The sequence below is a fragment of the Callithrix jacchus genome, chromosome 5 (assembly GCF_049354715.1).
Source record: "Callithrix jacchus isolate 240 chromosome 5, calJac240_pri, whole genome shotgun sequence".
NCBI lineage: Eukaryota > Metazoa > Chordata > Mammalia > Primates > Cebidae > Callithrix > Callithrix jacchus.
Genome location: NC_133506.1, coordinates 116,183,965 through 116,202,606, shown reverse-complemented (window position 1 = coordinate 116,202,606; position 18,642 = coordinate 116,183,965). Strand labels below are relative to the sequence as shown.

Genomic DNA, 18,642 nt, shown 5'->3' with positions numbered 1-18,642 from the left:
GTTCTGGGGGCTGCTTTTATGGGGACAACCTGACAGAGGGCATGGTCCGTACAAAACCAGGAACAATACATACATATATATATTATATACAGAGACGCGGTCCTCCGGACGGCTGGGCAGGGGTGGCCACTGGCCCAAGCAGCCAGCAGCAGTCCCCCCCACCCAGTTCCGCCCCCTCCATCTGCTGGGGTGAAGTGCATGGGCCCAGGACTGAGACAGCCAGCTCCTTCAGGGGATGGGGGCACATCTGGGTGTAGGAAGGGGTGGGGACAAGAAATACTGATAGAAGTCATGGTCTATTTACAGGGGACAAGAAGCCAAAACAGATGGGATGGGTGGTCTGTTTTTAAAAAATGAACAAAAACCCAGATTTGGGGCAGGGGCATGAAGTGGCAAAATGAGATGGATTCTGAAAGGGGAGGGGACCTGCGGGGGCCTCACCTCCCTTGGTCCAAGCCCCAATTTGGGGTTAAAGTGGGGAAACAAAGTCGACTTCACTTAGAAGGCAGGCTGCCAGCAGGGCAGCCCTGGTCTCCAAAAAGATGAGTAGGAGTAAAATTTTGCCCTCCAGTCAAAACATTGGAAAAACAGTGGGGGGTGGGGTGAGGCTGACTCCCTCTGATATCAGTACAAGGCTTCCAGGCATCGCCCTGGGCTGGGCAGGCAGAGCAGAACGGGATAGGTCCTGGCTCTCCAGCGAGAAATGGTCCCCCTGCCTAAGGCCAGGGTCTCTGTCGCCAGGCCCCCTAAGCTGACCTCCTCTCCTCCCTGGCATTCCCAGCCTTGACCAGGAAACCTGGACCCGAGAGGCCATATAACAGTTCCAGGGGGAGGTTATGGCTATTTGGCACCTGGGAGAGGGGAGGCACAAGGAGAAATTGAGGGCAGCTGCCCCAGGAAACGGGGAGCTGGGGACCAGGTATCCTGAACTCTCCCTTCTTCCTACTCTCACTCCCCTGTTCCCGAAGCACACAGGAGAAATCAGTGCAGGGCCAGGGCCAGCCTCCAGGCTCTGGGGGGGACTCTATCCCTCCCAGGACAGGGAAAGAGGATGGGGGAGGTGTTGAGGCAACCCCCCTCCCCCAAGGCAGGAGGGTCAGAATGCAACAGAGACAGCACAATGATGGGGAAGAGGAAAGGGCGGAGAAGGTAGAATCTCAAGTCAAGAGGCCCAGGGGCCACCCAGGTGCCCCATGGGCAGGGAGCAGCCTCCAGTTGGCGAGATGCTGGGAGAGCCCCAGCCCCGTTCCAGTCCAGAGACAAAAGCTGGAGTGTGAAAAGTCTGGCAGTTTGATCTGCAGGTGCTCGTGTCCTTCTACCACCAGGCCAGCCCTCGGCAGCCCTCAGCCTCTATGCCTCAGCCCCATGGGGCAAGAAAGAGCCGCCCTTGCAGCCACCTCTGTCTGCCCAGGCCATCTTAAGGGGGCCTGTGATATGAGCCCTCTGGTCCCTGAAGCTGGGGGAGGTGGGGTGGAGGGGTGGGGGGAGTCGGGGCACCTGTCCCCAGGCTGGTAGAGGGAGGGGTGGGGGGTGTTGAGGACAGGGGAGGGAGGACAATGGGAGGGGGTTAATTATTGTCCCGTCAAGGAATGATTCCTGTTAAGTAGAATTGGAATTCCTCAGTGTTTGCAAGTTTCCTTCCAGTTCTGAGATCTGAAAACAAAGGCGGGTAGGGAGTCAGGTCGGGACACCAGGCACGACCCCAGCCCCCGCCCCCCGCTCCGCCATGAGGACATGGCATCCCCTCCCTCCAGGACCCACAGGGTAGGGGCTTCGGTGCTGCTCCCTCTACTGGGCCCCGCCCACAGGGCACCCCAGGCCTACCTTGTCCAGGAGCTTGTCCATCTCCTCCTTTCTGGCCAGCTCCGATTCCTCCAGAACCCGACGCTGTGCCGTCTCCTTTTTCAGGAACTCGATCTCCCTGGGCATAGGCAGGGGACAGATGGCAGGTAAGGGGGTGTGGCAGGAGGCCCCAGGTTTTCTCAAAGCCTTTGGGTCCTGGCTCTGATGTCTGGTCATTCTGGGCCCAGTGTCCCCACCATGGGGCCCTCCAACTTCTATGCTCCTTGCCTCCCTACTCAGCTGGAGGGGTGGAGAGGGGCTACTCCCAAAAGCCTCTCAATGCTACCTGGGCCCAGGCCGACCAGCCCCCAGACACGTACTTCTGCTGGTAGTCCTTGATGAGGCGCTTGGCCTTGCTGTACTTGCGCTCCAGGGCCTGGTACTGTGCCTGGGTCTCCCGCAGGTGCTCATCCACAGCCTGGCACAGGCTCTGGGCCTCGCCCCAGTAGCCTTCCAGTTTCTCCATGCGCTCCTTGTTCTCCTCCACACTCTGCTCCAACTGGGCCTTCTCCACCCGCCAGCGTCCCTTCTCCTGTTCCAGGCTCTGCAGCTGAGAGAGGACAGCCCGGCCCTGGGTTGCGGGGGGCAGCAGAAGCCAAAGAGCACCCCCATCCCAGCACTGGGGCCCGAGTCTCCAGCAGACTCCTACAGTTGTGGAGTCCACTGCACCCCAACTATTAACCCTCTTTGGCTGAGCCTGAGAACTGAAACCCAGAGAGGAAAGAAGTAGAGCTTAGCCTCAGAGCTCCCAACAGACTCCCTGTCACTGCACCCCACTCGCAGGGAGGCTGGAGGCTTCGGTTAGTCACTGACTACTCTGGCTTGGGGCAATGCAACTAATGTTCCAAGCCTCAGTTATCCCATCTATAAAATGGTAGTGATATGTGCCTCCCAAGCTCACAAAAGCACGAAAGCTACAGTGATACAGTAGATATGAAGTGAAAGGGCAGGTGGGGGTCACCATTGCTCTCTGTCCCCTCTCTGCAGCCCTGCTCACCAGTCTCTGCTCTTGTGGCTTCCTGAACAATCCTGCTTCCTCTCCCAGCTTCCAGGCAACCCCAGTGCTGACCTCCAGTCCCCCACAGCTCAGTCCTGGATCCTCTGTTCTCTACTCACGGCCCTGGGGCACTGACTCATCTCCCACACCACCTCGGTGCATTCTGAGCAGAAAATCCCAAATCCCAGCCCACCCTTGCTCCCATTCCAGCTTTAGCTCCCAGCTCCTCCCAGGTACCATGCCCCAAACCAGCCCCCCAGCTGCACAAACCTATGCCTCCTTTCCTGACTTGCTCTGTTAAAAGGCACCACAACCTCACAGCCATCCTGGCACTCAGTCTCAGGCCCCTGCCTGCTAATGTTTGCTGCAAATGTCCCTTGCTCTCTGTCCCCCAGCCACACAGACCTTCCTGCAGATCCTCGGACTTGCCACAGGGCCTTTGTGTGTGCTGTCCCCTCTGCCTGGAACCCCCACGTACCCTCCTGCTTGCCTAGTCATTTCCCGCTAGCTTACCCTTCGGCCCTCTGCTCAGTGTGTCACTTCTCCAGAGAAGTCCCCACAGCTCCCTCTAACAGCACAGCCCTACCCCCACTGCCACCCGATTCAGCTTCCTCCTGCTTTAGGAGCTCGGTAAGCCTGTCCTCTCCTACAGAGCCCCATGCCACTGTGACATTAGTCGCTGGTTTACAGATGCACAAGAACCATGATCAACTCTGGCTTTGCCCATCATGGTGACGGGAACAGTACTGGGCATCTAGAAGGTTCCCAGCGGATGTTTATAAGTGGAATGCACAAACGGACCTCTGACGTGCCCCTTCCCTTCATACTCTGTGTACACCCCAGGGGCATGGCCTGTCATTCTGACCCCGGAGATGGAGCGCTAACCCACCCTTCTTCCTTTCCAGGCCTGGCTTACCCCTGCCAGGATACTGTCTAGGCCCCTAACCAGTTTGCCTGCCTCTCAGCCCCGCCCACTCTCATGATTTCAAAACAATCTCAATGGCCACAGAGCCCCATGCTATCTACAGGACCAAAGCTAGAGTCCTTAGAGGGGAGGCGGGACACTGCAAGCCAAGGCCCATCCTGGCAGTCCAGCCCTGCCTCCACCTCTCCCCAGCAGGCATGCTGCCACCTCCTGGCTGGCCTCCTCCCAAAGCCAGCCTCCAAGCTCCATGGAGCTCCTCTCCCTGCCAGGAATGCCCCTGCTTCTGCCCTGCCATCCAAATCCCACCCTTCTCTCCTACATACCCCCTGGAGGGCCTGGAGGGAGGGTACACAGATCCTGCAGATCTGTTTCTCCCCACCATGGCAGAAACCCCATAGATATTGGGACTCCTATAGTCCAGGTCCCAGGCAGACATTTAATATGAAGCCTGGGCTAGGCACAGTGGCTCATACCTGTAATCCCAGCACTTTGAGAAGCCAAGGTGGGATAATCACCTGAGGTCAGAAGCTTGAGACCAGCCCGGCCAACATGGTGAAATCCCATCTCTACTAAAAGTACAAAAATTGGCCAGGTGTGGTGACACACACCTGTGAGCTCAGCTACTTGGGAGGTTGAGGAAGGAGAATTGCTTGAACCAGGGAGGTGGAGGTTGCAGTGAGCTGAGATCATGCCACTGCACTCCAGCCTCAAAAAAAAAAAAAAAATGAAGTCTGTATATCCACATGCCTGTGAGGGTGCTGGTATCTGTGCACGGTACATATGTGTGTGTGTGTCATACGTCTCCATCTGATGGTATCAGCATCAGCATCTCTGTGTTGCTTGCCCAGATGAGAATGTGCATGTCCCGTGACATTCTTCCTAGACCAGGCAGTCTGAGCAATGGCCATACCTGTGTGTTTCAGAGCAGATGGGTGCAGAGTGGGTCTGCGTATCCAGGCTGATAGCCCTAAGTGTAATGTCACGTGAAACATGGGTCTACTGTCTCCGTGACCGTGTCTGTGTAGAGTGGGTGTCTCTGTGTCTGGGTGAGGGGGTCTGTGGGTACTATGTGTCAGTGTATGTATTTCTGGGTAGTCTGTATTTATCAATGGGCCTATATACAGCAGACACATGGGACAGCACAAACATAGAGACATCTAGAGCAGAACTGGCATGCTTCAGCATCACAGCTAGTATGCTGACATTGTTTCTTTTGAGACAGGGTCTCATTCTGTCTCAGGCTGGAGTGGAGTACAGTGACACAATCATGGCTCACTGCAGCCTCAACTTACCCTGGCTCAAGTGATCGTTTCACCTCAGCCATCCGAGTAGCTGGGATCACCGGTGTGCGCTACCACACCTGGCTAATTCTTGGATTGTCTGTAGAGATCGTTTTTTGCCATGTTGCATGCTGGTCTCTAATGCCTAGGCTCAAGCACTCTGCCTTGGCTTCCCAAAGTGCTGAGATTACAGGCATGAGCCACTGAGCCCAGCTCACTTTGACTTTTTACCGACCACCTATTATGTCAGACATTGTGCTAAAGACTTGACATGTATTATCTCATTTAATCCTACAATGACCCTGTGAGGTTGGTTATATTATGATCCCACTTTATGGATGAGGAGGCTGAGGCACAGACACCTGCCAGTGTTTGCTGCAAAGTCTCCAAGTGATGGTGGAGCAAATGGATCCAGAGCTTGAGCCCTTGATAGCATGTCTTCTTGCTTCAGAGCAGCCTGTTCTGTGGGTGCCTGTGCCCAAGTGTCAGCATGTGCAGGTGTGAGGGTGGGGGCCCCTGCTAAACGCACGCACGCACGCAAATGCACATGCACACGCACCCTCACCTTTCTTTTCAGCTGTTGGATCTCTGCCTCCGTGACCGCATGCTTGATCTGGAGCTGTTGGGCAGAGGGGCAGGCACTCAGCTCCAGTGGGGTGGGGCAGGCAGCACCAAGGGCAGGAGACCTGCCTGCCTTTCCCTCCACCACTCCAGGGAGCCCCTCTTCCCACCTCCTTGAACTTGTGCACCAGCTTCTCGGGCTCCATGTCCACAGGGGACAGCGCATCCTCGTTCTCTGCTAGCTCAAACACCTCAATGGCCATCTCGCCACCTGGGAACGTGGGGCTCAGCTCCTCATCCTCGTCAGTGGCGTACTCTCCCGTCTGCGAAGGGAGATCAGAGGCTGTGGGCCCTCTCCACCCAGCTGCCCTCAGCCCTGATGACCAGGGCTGGGACCCGTGTGCCCATGCCAGAGGGCTCCCCAGGGGTGTCGTTCGTGCCTCCTGCTTCAGCCTAGGGCTGCATGAGACACAGTTTATGTGTTCCCAAACAGCCTGTGTGGCCCCTGATGGCAGAGGGAATTCCCCATCAGCCTGTAACTGTCTTTCCCCTTCCGGATCTATCTCCCTCTTCAGTCTCCCAAGGCTAGGAGCTACGCTCTCCCCTCAGACTGGGGGCTCTATGAGGGGACTGTGATTCCTTGTCCGACCTCTGAAGAGTGACTGCAGGAGAGGGAATGGCACTGTGGGCTTTTTACCAGGGCAGAGGAAGCAGTAGAGGCAGATGACTGTAAGCCTTCATCTAGCCACCAGGGGGCGACTACGCGGCCAGCCAGGCAGGGATTCCCTACCTCCTCGTCATCCTCCCCATACTGGGCGTATCTCTGCTCCATCATCTCCCGCTGCCATCGCTCCTGCTCCAAAGTCTGCTGAATTAGCTGGGCCACTTCGCTCTGCTCTCCTGGCCGCTCCCGGCCAATCATAAACCTGCAGGGGCGCTGGTATCATCCACTGTCTCTGTCCTCAGCCGGGTAATGCCATCATCCTCCCTACCGGTGCCCTCCTCTCCAAACTCAGGCCCTCCCAGGGGAGGAGAGATGAGAGGGTTGAGTCTGAAGGCTGCCGTGTTAATAATGAATGGGGGGATGGGGCCCTCATCAGGTTTCCTTCCCAAGGGAGGCAGGAAGGCCCACTCATCCCTCTGGCCAGTATTGCAGGAAGGAGAATGTCAGCCCACCTCTAGGCTGGGTTGCAGGGGACCTGGGCTCAGGAGGCTCTTCCCCAGCCATGTGGGAGAAAATGAGGCAGGGAAAGGTGAAGATGACCCTCCCAGCAGGGATGGGCTGCGGAGGTGTGTCTTGGGTATGCTCCAAGCCCCTGAGCTTCAGGAAGGGGCGGGATGATGGCAACTGGAGATTAGGATGGAGAGGAAACAGTGGAACTTCCAGGCAGCAGCCCCTCCTTCCGGTGGCCACCCACATCCTGTTTCTCTCCACCACCCTTTCCTGGGGGTAGTGCCCCTCTTGCAGAGGGGCAGGGAGTGATCTCTGAATGTTAAGCCAGAGGTGGAGTGGACACAGGGAGCTTCTGATCCAGTCCCTTTGGTTACAGTCCTGGGGAGGAGTCTTCCCAGGATGACACGGGGCTGGTCAGGAGGGAGGGATGAGGTGCCAATGAGGGGACCCTAATGTGGCTGGCATTCACCCTGGACATCCTGATTCTTCAATCAGTGAGTTGGGGCATGGCAGGGGGAAAGAGAATAAGCCCTAGAGGACAGTTTGGAGAGGTGGTGGACGGTGGGCCATGAAGCCTGAGGGCTAGTGGGCAGCACTGGCCAGTGAGAAGGCAAGTGTGAGGCAAGGGACCCAGGCACAGCAGCTCCTGCAGCCAAGGAGTCAGCAGAGCCTCTGTGAGCTGGGCCACCAGAACCTTAGCTGGCCGTAGGCAGGAGACTGGAATTCCTGGATGAGGACCTCCTGCCCACTCCCACGCCCCACCCTCCTGGGCTCTCACCGCACTCGGCCCTTGGTGTTCCGGAGCACGGATGCCGCAAAGCTCTGGGTCACTCCCACAAGACTGGTTCCATCCACCTCCACTAGGAGGTCATTCACCTGGATCCTAGGGGAGTGACACTGGTTAAGGGGTCACAAGGGGAACCATGGAGTCGGGGTACAGGTAGCCTCCTCCCACCAGAAACTCCAGGCTCCCCAGCCTGGGTACATAGTGAGAACTCATCTCTACAAACAATTAAAAAAAAAAAGTTAGGTGGGCATGGTGGCGTGTGCCTGTAGTCCCAGTTAATTGGGTGAATGAGGTGGGAGGATCACTTGAGCCAGGGAGATCAAGGCTACAGTGAGCTGTGTTCCAGCCACTGCACTCCAGCCTAGGCAACAGAGTGAGATCCTGTCTCCAAAAAAGAAAAGAAAACAACAAAAAACCTCACAGAGACTTTGTCCCCACAGGGACCTAGTACTTCGTCTACTTGCACAAAATTCATGAGGCCAGAGGATTAGGTATCAGACAGGCCCCCCTGTGTGGGCAGTGAGAGCCAGGCAAGCAAAGCAGATACAGGCGTCCGGGACCAGGAGAGGCAGCAGGCACACTTCCTGTGACAATCACACTCTTGTCTCCTCCTCCATCATACTCCATCAAGCGGTGTGACATTCTCGGAGTTCGTCTGTCATGCACACTGGCCAGGAGTCCCATAGCACACAAGTGACATGCCACCCTCTTACGTGTACATTTCTGCACAGAACCAAGTGCACAGATGTCCTCCCAAGTGCCCGAGACCGAACGGCACACTCTCAAGTTCACACACTGTCCCACACACCTGATGCAGGCACACCTCCCAACACACACCAGCTGTGTCCCCTGAAGCCCTTGTTCTTCACACAAGGAGAGGTTCAGGCCGGCCTGCTGAGGCAGATGGAGGAGGGTGGGCCCCTCAGCCACCTCCCTGCTCCACTTCAACTCCCTAGGAGCACCAGGAATTCTCTCAGGACTCCCACTCCGAAATACAGAGATGGAGGAAATGGCCTATTGTCCACAGATCGCGCCAACACACCCTACTCCCAGGTGGGCACGAGTGAGTGGACACGGCCACACTCCTTAGATAACCCCAGGTGAATATGGGAAAGGCTCTGGAAGTTCACTTCAGGAGGCGAAGGGGTAAATTAAAGGGTAGGGATTGCCAACCATCCTGTTCCCTGCCCCTCTCCAGGCTACCCAGGCTACAACAGGTAGAAGCCCCTTGACAGGGCAGCCCCAACTCTTGTGACAAGATCCCAAAGTCACCCAGCTGCACAAGGACACCTACTCACCTCTGTCACACAGAGGGGGTCTGGGTTTGGAGGTACATCCACAAGGGATCCCTAATGTCAACCTCTAACTTACAGCCACCCTAGGGGGATGCCCTACAGCCCTTCCTGCTGCCCCTCCCCACACCCTGCCATACACAGCTAACAGAGGGGTCCTTGGCTGGCACACAGCTCCAGGATGCCCTCCCCAAATCTTCTGTCCACAGAACAGCCCCTGCAAGCACAGATGCTCAACCTAGGCACGCACACTCACTATGCTCCAGCCACACCTGCCTGCTCTTGGCTCCACTGCCTGGAACCTCTGCACTCACTCCCTCAGCATAGATAACTCCTGCTCAGCTTTACCTCTCAGCTCCAGCATCACTTTCTCCAGGAAGCCTTCCCTGATGCCCAGAGAGGTCAAGCCCTCCTGTTGTATTCCTTCATAGCAGCCTGCATTTCCCTCCAATTTACCACTGTTTTGGTGTGTGTCCGCTATGTCTACCTCACACTACACTATACAGTTCTCCAGGCCAGGCCCTTACCAGTGACTCCCCAGGGCCCAGCACCAGCCCAGCATTGTCAGAGACTCAATGTTTGTTAAGTCAAAAAAAACCCAAAAAAACCTCAAATATACTCCAGGCATACAGGCTCCATGCCTCTGTTCTCCCTACCAAGGTCCAAATCATACTCCAGACGAGGACGCACAATACCTGCCTACAGCTCCCACCGTCACCAGCCCCTCCTGAAGAATGCACGTTCCCTGAGGGCGTGGGGGCTGACCGTGGTGCTCTCAGGGGTTGTACTTCTGGGGCCTGGAACAGCACCTGGCACGGCAGTGCTCCTGAACATCTCAGCTGCACACACAGCACAGAAGACTCCCAGGGAATGCCCGCCCCACCCCCTGCTCAGTGGACCACCCCACCGAGGATGGCCGGTCGGGGAACGTGGGTAGGATGGGGTGGTACCTGCCATCCCGATGAGCCGCACCACCCTCCGTCACTGTCTTGACGAAGATGCCCAGCTTCTCCAGGCCCATGTCCGCCCCGGCCCCCATGCCGATGATACTGATGCCCAGGCCCTCGGAGTCTGTGGAACAGAGTGGTGAGATGGGAGCGCTTACAGAGGACAGGCGAGAGGCTCTCCACCCCAAATTCCAGGGCACAGACCCCCACTAGGAAGCAGTCACTATTAGGGGCTGTCCCACAACTGAAGAAGGGGAATGGTCTGTCCACCTTCTTTGCCAAGCCCACTAGGATGGTTCCTGAGCCACTTCCTGCCCTTGTCCCTTCCAGAGAACAGTGGGCAGCGGTGTTTGCCAAGGGTGGCACAGGCCGGTAAGACTGTTGTATACGCAGATGAGGGGGTGTGGCTGGCCATGGGCAGCGGTGTTTGCCAAGGGTGACACAGGCAGGTAAGACTTGTATATGCAGATGAGGGGGTGTGGCTGGGATGGGGATGGCCAGCCATACCCCCTCATCTGCATATACAACAGTCTTACCTGCCTGTGCCACCCTTGGAAAACACCGCTGCCCACTGGGAAACAGGGAGAAGACCAAAGGCTCAGGGCTGAGTCTGGTCTTCTCCCTCTTAACCTGTCTCATCTGTACTCACAGCAAAGACCTCCAGATTTTCTCTCCCCTGAGGTCCGATCCCCTATCCATACCTGCCCCCTGCCTACAAATGGGCCTCTGATGTCCAAACTCATGACCTTCCCCCACAAACACGCCCTCATGGGGGATGGCACCACCACCTGCCGCCTGCCAGGCCTGGGAGGCACCTGGACTCCTCCCTCCCCCTCACAGCCTCTGCCTGAGCCAAACAACCCCCAGATCCTGTAGATTCTCCCCAGCCCCCGGGATCTTTCCAGTCCACCCACACCTGCTCTGCCATCTTCCTGTCCATGCCACAGTTGTCTTTCTCCATCCAATTGTGACCCCTTCCCTACATCAGAGCCTGGCATGGTCTCTCTGGACCTTTCCTGTGACTCGAAATGGCTCCCATCCATCTTAGCAACAAGACCACGTGGTCTACAAGGCCTCATTTGCATGCCCTTCTTCCCGTCCCAGTGAAAATACAGCCAAGCCCCTTTCCTGCCTACTCCCCTCATTCCTCCTCACCAGAGTGCCACTCAAGCCTCACTTCCCTGGGGAATGCCCCCAAACCCAGACAGGATAGGTCACCTGTGAAATGATTTATAGCAGCCCCTCTCTTCCCTCTCCAGCCCCTATTCCAGCACCTAAGGGTGAGGTTAGATGTGACTGCCTTCCATATCTGCCTCCCCCATCCCTCTCCCCAGGAGCCCATCACTGTGTCCCCAACACAGAGTCCAGGACCCAGCACACAGTACCCTACAGAGACCTGTGTCCCCTGAAGCCCTGTTCTTCACACAAGGGAAGATTCAGGCCGGCCTGCTGAGGGAGATGGAGGAGGGTGGGCCCCTCAGCCACCTCCCTCCTCCACTTCACCTCCCTGGGAGCACCAGGTCTTCTCTCAGGACCCAGCACACAGTACCCTACAGACACCTGTGTTGACTGAATGTGCAAATGTGGTCCCATGTGGTGGGGTGTGGCTTGGCCTGGGTTGGAGTCCCTGTGTGGTGCTGGGTGCTGACAAGGGAGGAGCAGGGAAGTCGCCAAGGGCCTGAGTCACAGGGAGAGGCCCAGCAAGTCTGTAGGCGCCCCTGAGGGCACAGGGCAGGAGCTAGAACTGGAGATGAAACTGGGGTCAACCCGCTGTGTCCAGGTGGCCTGGCCCCTGGGCCTCTCACCCTTCTCCAGCTCCACAGGGAACAGCTCCAGCCTCTCCACCCGCTTCTCCAGCTCATACTCAGCAGAGGCCGCCATGGGATCCACATCCTCATTGCGACGATCGTAGTCCTCATTAGAGTAGGTGCTGAACACCTGGGGAGGGAGGCAGCTGGTCAGAGAGGCCGCCAAGAGGGCAAGGGCAGAACTGGCCCGGGGATGCCGAGGAGGTAGGCCGAGCTACCACCCAATGTCCCGCTCCCCTCCTTTGGCCCCCACTAGACAGCCCTGAGATGAGGCCTCACCCAGCCCCCAGAAACCCCAGCTCAGAGCAAAGGCTCTTCTAGTTCTGGAGCCTAGGGTCAAGACAGAAAGGGACCCAGCCTTGGCCGACCGGCACTGTTATTCTCTCTGCAGCTTCTACCAGTGTGAGCATGGTCTGCCGTAGGCACACAAGGGGAATCCTGGAGAAACGTCCAACTCAGGAACCCAGAAACCCAGAGAGAGGGAAAGTGACAGATAGGACCTAGAGAGCTAGACAGGCGAGAGGGGACACAAAGACAGACACAGAGAGGAAGGAACAGGCTGAGCAGAAGAGGGGAAGAGGAGGAGGGGAGAGAGGATGGAGAAGATGCTGGAGGATGCCAGATGGGGAGAGAGGGGGGAGCGGGTGTGAGACAGCAGAGGGGGAGGGGAGCAGGAGGGGTGGAAGGGGAGAGGCACCTAGGACTGGCTCTGACTTGCTGCTCAAGTGGATGTTGGGGCAGGGGAGGGAAGCAGGAAGGACCTCTAGCCCTGTGGAGAAAAGGCAGGCCCTCCACCCCTAGGAGTCCCTTGGGTGGCAGGAGTGGGGAAAAGCTGGACCCTGCGGCCTTCCCTGCACACCCAGGCTGGACTCCCTCCACAGCCGAAGCTCTCTGAGTTATGCCCCCTGTCCCCATGTGCTAGGGGGCTCAGGAGAGACCAAGGAGCCAGAGTAGAGGGCAGCCTCTGACACTGACCACAGCGAACCCAGGCGACATGGGGGCTGAGGCCAGCCCTGCCTTGGCATCTCCTGTACCTGTCTGCTGTCTCTCTCCTGTGTCTCAGCAAAAGGGGGAATTCCTCAGCTCTGACCCTCCCAGAAAAACATACGTAGGGCTGGGATCTGTGGGAACATCTAATTCTGGGCCCAGGCATGGGGTGCCTCCCATGGGAGGTTAATGAGCACCATTTGGGGTACCATGACATGCTCGAGCTTCATTGCCTGCAGTGACAGGTTGGCACCACTTGGAGCCAGGCGGGGACAGGGAGGGGTGGGGAACAGCTCTATCAGATGGCTGAGTCTGAGCCCTGAGGAGCCAGACTGGGGTCCCATCTCACTCAAGGGCCTCTGCCAGGGCCCCATCTCTTCCAGGAGCAGGCCCTGTGGGCATCCTGGTGGGCAGCAGCACTCCTGTGTCCTTGCCTTTGTCTGGGCTTGCTCCATGTCGTCCCCACCCCCTACCAGAGAGGCCCACTGCTGCTGTGGGAGAGAGTGGGGGTACTCATAGTACTAAAGGCTTAGGTGGGAGGGACCCCTCACTTAGCTCAGTGCCCTCAATTTCACAGCATCAGAGACTCTGGCTGCAGCCCTTAAAGCTCATCTGTCCATTGCACCCCTTAGAGAAACAGGCTGCCCACCCTGCACACAGTTGAGGGCATCAGGCCCACTGCCCAAGGTCATAAAGGTTAGACTGTGGCCAGGCAGGATGAGACTGCACCCAGCTGGACCCCAGTGGGTGGGTCACCGGTGACTCTGCCCCCACTGCACACATACCCCAGGCTTGGGGACAGGGCTGGGGTGAACCTGGACTCAGCCGTGGGATTTGGCCCACTTTGCATTGGGGTCCCCTGACTCTCACCCTCTGCTTTAGGATGCAGGGTCCCCTCATCCTTCAGTCTCTACAGTCTCCTGGGTCAACCAAACCCCTCCCTGACACACAGGGACATACACACCCACTGTGACCTCCAGAACGCACCCTCACAGCCTGTCCTGGGCTGCACCCTCCCCTCTTCTCAGCCTATCAGATCCTGTTCCCTTTCTGGCCCTGCCCCCTGCAGGAATCCCAGGACTGGGCTCAGAGCAGGACCACCCCTACCACTCCTAGTAGAGGGTCCTAAGTGCAGTCCCACCTCCCCAGGGCCACCAATCTGGAATTGGGTTCTCTGCCCTCAGCAGATGCCTCCACCTTCAGAAGGGCAACAATTGGGTCATCCTTGGGGCCCAGGACCCTGAACTTGGCATCAAGGCAGGGGCAAGAAGAAGAAAAAGTGGGGCCCCCGTGCCAGGGTAGGGAAGAGAAAATCCCCAGTGAGGCTGAAAGTCAGCCTCGCTGGGCCCGCCACACACCCTGGCTCTCACACAGGGCGGGCCGGCTCCAGAGTCATCAGGGAGCCGGGAAGCACTGCTCCAAATCATGTGCTATTTTTTACCAAAAAATCAGGGTAAGGCGTCAAATATAGACAGTCAGAGGCCCAGACCAAACTCCATCTCTGAGGGCACCAGGCTGCTCGCAGAAATAGTTGGGGGGGGGGCATCCAGACTCCTTCAGAGTCCCAAGGAACACTACAGTCCCCCATTCCCTTCAGAATCCCACTGCCTTCAGGAGGGGAGAGGGGTGGGGAGAGGACCCCCCAGGTCCCAGCCCAGGGGAAGGGCTGGCTTGGGAGGGGAAGAGCAGCCACTCACTTTAAATCTTCCCAGCCCGGCCTCTTGCTGGGGTGGGGAGGTGGGAGAGGGGCAGAGGCTGATATTCTGGACTAGTGAGAGGAAACTTGGGCAGCTTCAGAGTCCAGGAGTTGTTATGGAAACGACAAGCAAATAGATGGTGGTTTGGCTGGGGAAGGGTAAAGGCCAGGCAGGGTCCAGGCCAAGGAGAGTCCAGGGGCCTGGACACTTCCATGGGCGGACCTGGGGCTCGGCGCAGCTGTGCCTGGGGCGGTGAGAAAGAACCATGCAGGCTGAATGTGTCAGCCAAGAGTGGAGGGTGGTGGGAAGTGGGGGGAGGGGTGGCATGGGGTTTTTTATTTCCCCCAGATGTCCCCTCACCATCAGCACTGTTCTGAGGATCTCAAAGCTCTGGCACAACCCACAAACCAACCACCAATAGTGACAGTAGGATGAGACCCCCCCAAAAGGGACAGCTCCCACCCCTCTTTCAGGGCTCCCAGAGAATGTGGCAAGAACACTTGGGGCCTGCCAAGGCCATGGGAGTCTGTCCTATTGAGCAGCCAAGAGCAAAGGCATGTCCACTACTGCCAGGCACCCAGGGGCATCCCAGCCCCACCCCTTCCTCCATGCCTGCAGAAGGCCTCTCCCTATCTAGGGCCACAAAAAGTGCCCCTCCCTGTGCAATCAGGACTGGGCATCCGGCCCGCAGGGACCCCCAGGGAGCACGGCGCCAGCCAGTCACATGGCCACAGACCAGCTCACCCTCACGATCTGCTTCCCTCTTTCACTTCTGCAAAGTTGGGGTGGGGGTACAAACAGAATGGAGGAAGGGCTGCCGTCCCGGCAGCTTTGTTTTGAGAAGTTCCTGGCTTTCCCCTTTCTCACCCCATCCAGCTCCCATACAGGGGGAAAGCACCCTTGACCCCTCTCTCCGCAGTGGAGAGCAAATGCCTCTCCTGAAGACACACACACCCTTTCACACTAGGAACCTCTGGACGAGGAAGGGAAAGCAGGTGTCCCAGGACCTGCGTGGGGCAGGGCGGGTTCCGCGGAACATGGGGCGGGGCAGCAGGCGGAGGAACCTGAGGGCAGGTCAGGGCAGGCCACCCCCCTCGCACACCTGAAAATCCCTCTCTGACAAACAGCTGGAACTCCCCCACGCCCCCCCCCCCAGGGTGGGAACTTCTGGTAAGGGGGCTGGGTGGCAGGGGCTGACTCAGCCTGCCAAACCCGGCTGGCTGGCGAACCGGGGGCGGCCGCGTGCACGTGGCAGGGGCGGTGCGGGGGCGGGGTTGGGGGGCTCACTTACTTGGATGGGAGCCGTGCTGAAATGGATCTTCCGGCTCGGTGCCGGGTCCTCCTCCTCTGAGAGCCCCGGGATCTCCACGCACCCCGACTCGGGCTCGTAGGGGGGCTCCCCATCCTCCTCGTCGTCTTCGTCGTCCTCCTCCAGGGCACTGCCCCCAGAGTCCTCCCCGAGCCCACTGTAGGCGCTCACGTCCACCAAGTCCGCCTCCGAGAAGTCCTCCTTCTTGGATTCATCTACCTCCTCGGGGGCTACGTCCGGGGCCCGGCCATTGCCCACCCCCCTCTCTGGCGGCGCTACCACCGCCGCCACCTCCTTCTCCGGGGCCGCTTGGGCCTTTGGCTCTTCGGGCGCGGGGCTGGCTGCGGTTGCCACGGTGCTGCCATTCTCCAGGGCCGCGTGAACCGTCACCTCGGCCTGGATCACCTCCCCGGGCGCCGACTCGGCCTCCGACTCCCCGCTCTCCTCCACCTCCACCGGCTTAATCTTGCGCACCTCCCGGGGCTTGGGGGGCGGCCGGGCGGGGGCCACTCGGTGCTGCGGGGGCTGCTGCCCTACAGGACAACGCTCCTTCTCGGCTGGGACATCCCCCGACGGGGCGGGCGGCGGCGGCTGGAACACCCGGGACCGCTTGCTGACCAGCTTCGAGTTGACCTGGGGCGCCCCTACGGCCCTAGGGAGCCCGGGCCCGCGGTGGAGGCCGGTCCTCGAGTCGGCCTTCTCGAAGACGGCGCTGAGCTGGCTGACCGTCGGGGACACGGCGTCGGCGTCCAGCTTGTCCAGCGCCTCGGTGCTGCCGTTGAATCGCACCACCACGTCCAGCTTCCGGTCCTGCAGGCCGGCGCGCTCCTGTCTCAGCAGCCGCCGCGCCGCGGCCTCCTTGTCGCCGCCTGCGGCCGCCGGGGCGCTCCGTTCGAACAGCTTCCGCGTCTCCTGCAGCCGGGACGGCGGGTGCGGCGGCGGCGCGGGCTGCGCGGAGGGCGCGGGCTTGGAGTCGAAGCGGCTCACGCGCTCCGACACGCTGGTGCCCAGCTTCAGCAGGGCGCTGTGGTCCACGTTCTCGTTCAGGCTGCTGGCCCGCGGCAGCGACAGGCGCACGCCGCGCTCGGACGCCCGCGGGGCCTCGGCCAGGCCCGCGCCGCCGCCCGCCTCGCCCGAGGGCCCCGCCGTCGTGCCCATCTGCAGGAACATACTTTTGATGCGGTGGACGTTGGAGCCATATTTCTTGTGGTGGGCCCCCTTGGGTGCCTCGTCGGACCCGGGCGCGTCGGGCGGCTTCAGTGCCTGGATGCCCGCCTCGTAGGCGCTTCGGTGCGGGGAGGCGCTCCGGAGGGGACCCCCGGGCCCCCGCGGCTCCGTCTTCATCATGGTGGGGGGAGCCGGGTTCGCATACCCCCGCTCCCCGCTCCCCCCCTTCAACAGGCGGCTGGCCAAGTCGGGACCACCGCCCCCTCCCCCCGATAAAAGAAACCCCAGGAGGCCTTTTTAAGGGTCCCCCAAAACCAAGCTGCCAAAAACAGTTAATCCCGCTTTTTTAAAAAAAGGAAAAAAAAAAAAATCTCCAAGCGCCCTGTGTGTGGGTCGCCTCCCCCAATCAAGCTGCCGAAGACAGCCAGCCCCGCTTCGAAAGCCTGAGCGGCCTGGTACGGTCGCCCCCACCCAAATTAGCAAAGCGGTGGCTGGGGCCGGTGGGAGCGCGCGCCCTGCCCGCGAAGCAGCCGCGGCGTCGCCGGCTCACATCGTCCGAGGCGGTGTCAGCGGGGCTGGCAGCCCGGGCGTTCCCCAGTCCGGCCGGAGGCCTCGGCTCTCGGGGAACCCGGCACCCGGGCGCCCATTGCTGTTCCGCCGGCCCGGGCCGCTCCGCCGCCGCGCCTCCCTCCCTCCCTCCCTCCCCCCCTTGCCCCGAGCCTCGGTCTTTCTCTGGCTCTGCCCGAGCGGCTGCTGCCGGAGACCGAGCGGCTGCCCTTCTCGCCGCCGCCGCTGGGGGACTGGCACCTCTGGGTCCTAAAGGGATCGGATTTCCGGGGCCGGAGCCTGTGAGCCCTCCCCTTCCCCTCCACCCGAACGGATCCCCTCCCCTCTCCAGCCCTCGCCGAGAGCCTTTCGCTGCCCCCGGACCTTGGCCAGCCCTCCTCAACCCTTCCATCACAACCTCTGACTGCGGCTTATCACAGCCCACAGAACCGCACCCCCAGTGAAATATTGGGGGGAAGGCAGTACAACCACGATGGTACCAGTGTGAGGGGAGGAGGTTTGTGGGGAGGAGCAGCGGTGGGTCCTCGGAGCTGGCTCTTCGGTGTACTTCAAGGCTTTAGCATCAGAATCGCTGGGCACTCGGTAGAAATGCAGATTTCTGGGATCTCCCTCGAACCTTGTGAAGGAGAATCTCAGAGGCTGAACCCAGGAATCTGCATTTTAACACTTCACTATCGGGAATCTTGGGCACTCCTGGAGATGTGAAACCTTGGCCCAGCGCGGCGGACCTTTCGATGCAGGGGGGAGGAGTGGTGAAGAAAGGAGGTGGACCCCGTCACCCAAGTAGCAGGGGATCCCCAAAACTGTCCTTTAGAAGTCTGCAGCGGATGTCCTGTCGCCTGTCTGCTCTGCACCTCAGGTTGGAAGAGAGCGGGTAGAACCCCAGTCTTCAGGCCCCTACCCTGGCACTCCTGCCCCTCAAACCGGAAGGAAGGGTTTTGGAGCAGGAATTCTAGAGGCCTGGGGCCAAAGTTTCCCCAGTGAGAACTCTAACTTGGGTCTCTGATTTAAAGGATCCTGGCCACTGGGTTGGGCGGGGGTGGGGTGTGGGGAGGGTGACAGTGACGTACACATCCCCTGTCCTGGCAGCCCAGAAAGCTGTTTGATGATCTCTGCACCCCCCGCCTACACAGCTAGGGAGCTGGGGCTGCCTGGGCCCTGGTGTGAGGGTCCACCCTCTGGACAGGTCCAGGTGCGTTGCTTCAGTCCACGCGTCCCGGCAACTGGCGAACACAGTGGGCCCTAGGACCCAGAGAACAACTCAGGCACAAAGCCTCCCCCCACTCCCAGCTGCTTCCTGCA

The 18,642-nt window shown here is 59.4% G+C and overlaps 1 protein-coding gene across 2 annotated transcripts; it reads right to left on the bottom strand.

Moving 5' to 3' along the window:
- Window position 1: 1 nt before the first annotated feature.
- PPP1R9B (protein phosphatase 1 regulatory subunit 9B) lies at window positions 2–17,578 on the bottom strand. Of its 2 annotated transcripts, XM_008997386.5 has the most exons (10): window positions 15,589–17,578; window positions 11,611–11,743; window positions 9,809–9,929; window positions 7,558–7,662; window positions 6,396–6,531; window positions 5,776–5,928; window positions 5,610–5,663; window positions 2,163–2,392; window positions 1,825–1,921; window positions 2–1,653 (listed from the first exon to the last, which is right to left on the bottom strand). In XM_008997386.5, exons 1-10 carry the CDS (start codon window positions 16,951–16,953, stop codon window positions 1,600–1,602), a joined length of 2,448 nt encoding a protein of 815 aa, XP_008995634.2. In that variant the 5' UTR covers window positions 16,954–17,578; the 3' UTR covers window positions 2–1,599. The 2 variants fall into 2 exon arrangements, with proteins under 2 accessions (XP_008995634.2, XP_054112256.1); XM_054256281.2 differs by lacking the exon at window positions 7,558–7,662.
- Window positions 17,579–18,642: the final 1,064 nt, after the last annotated feature.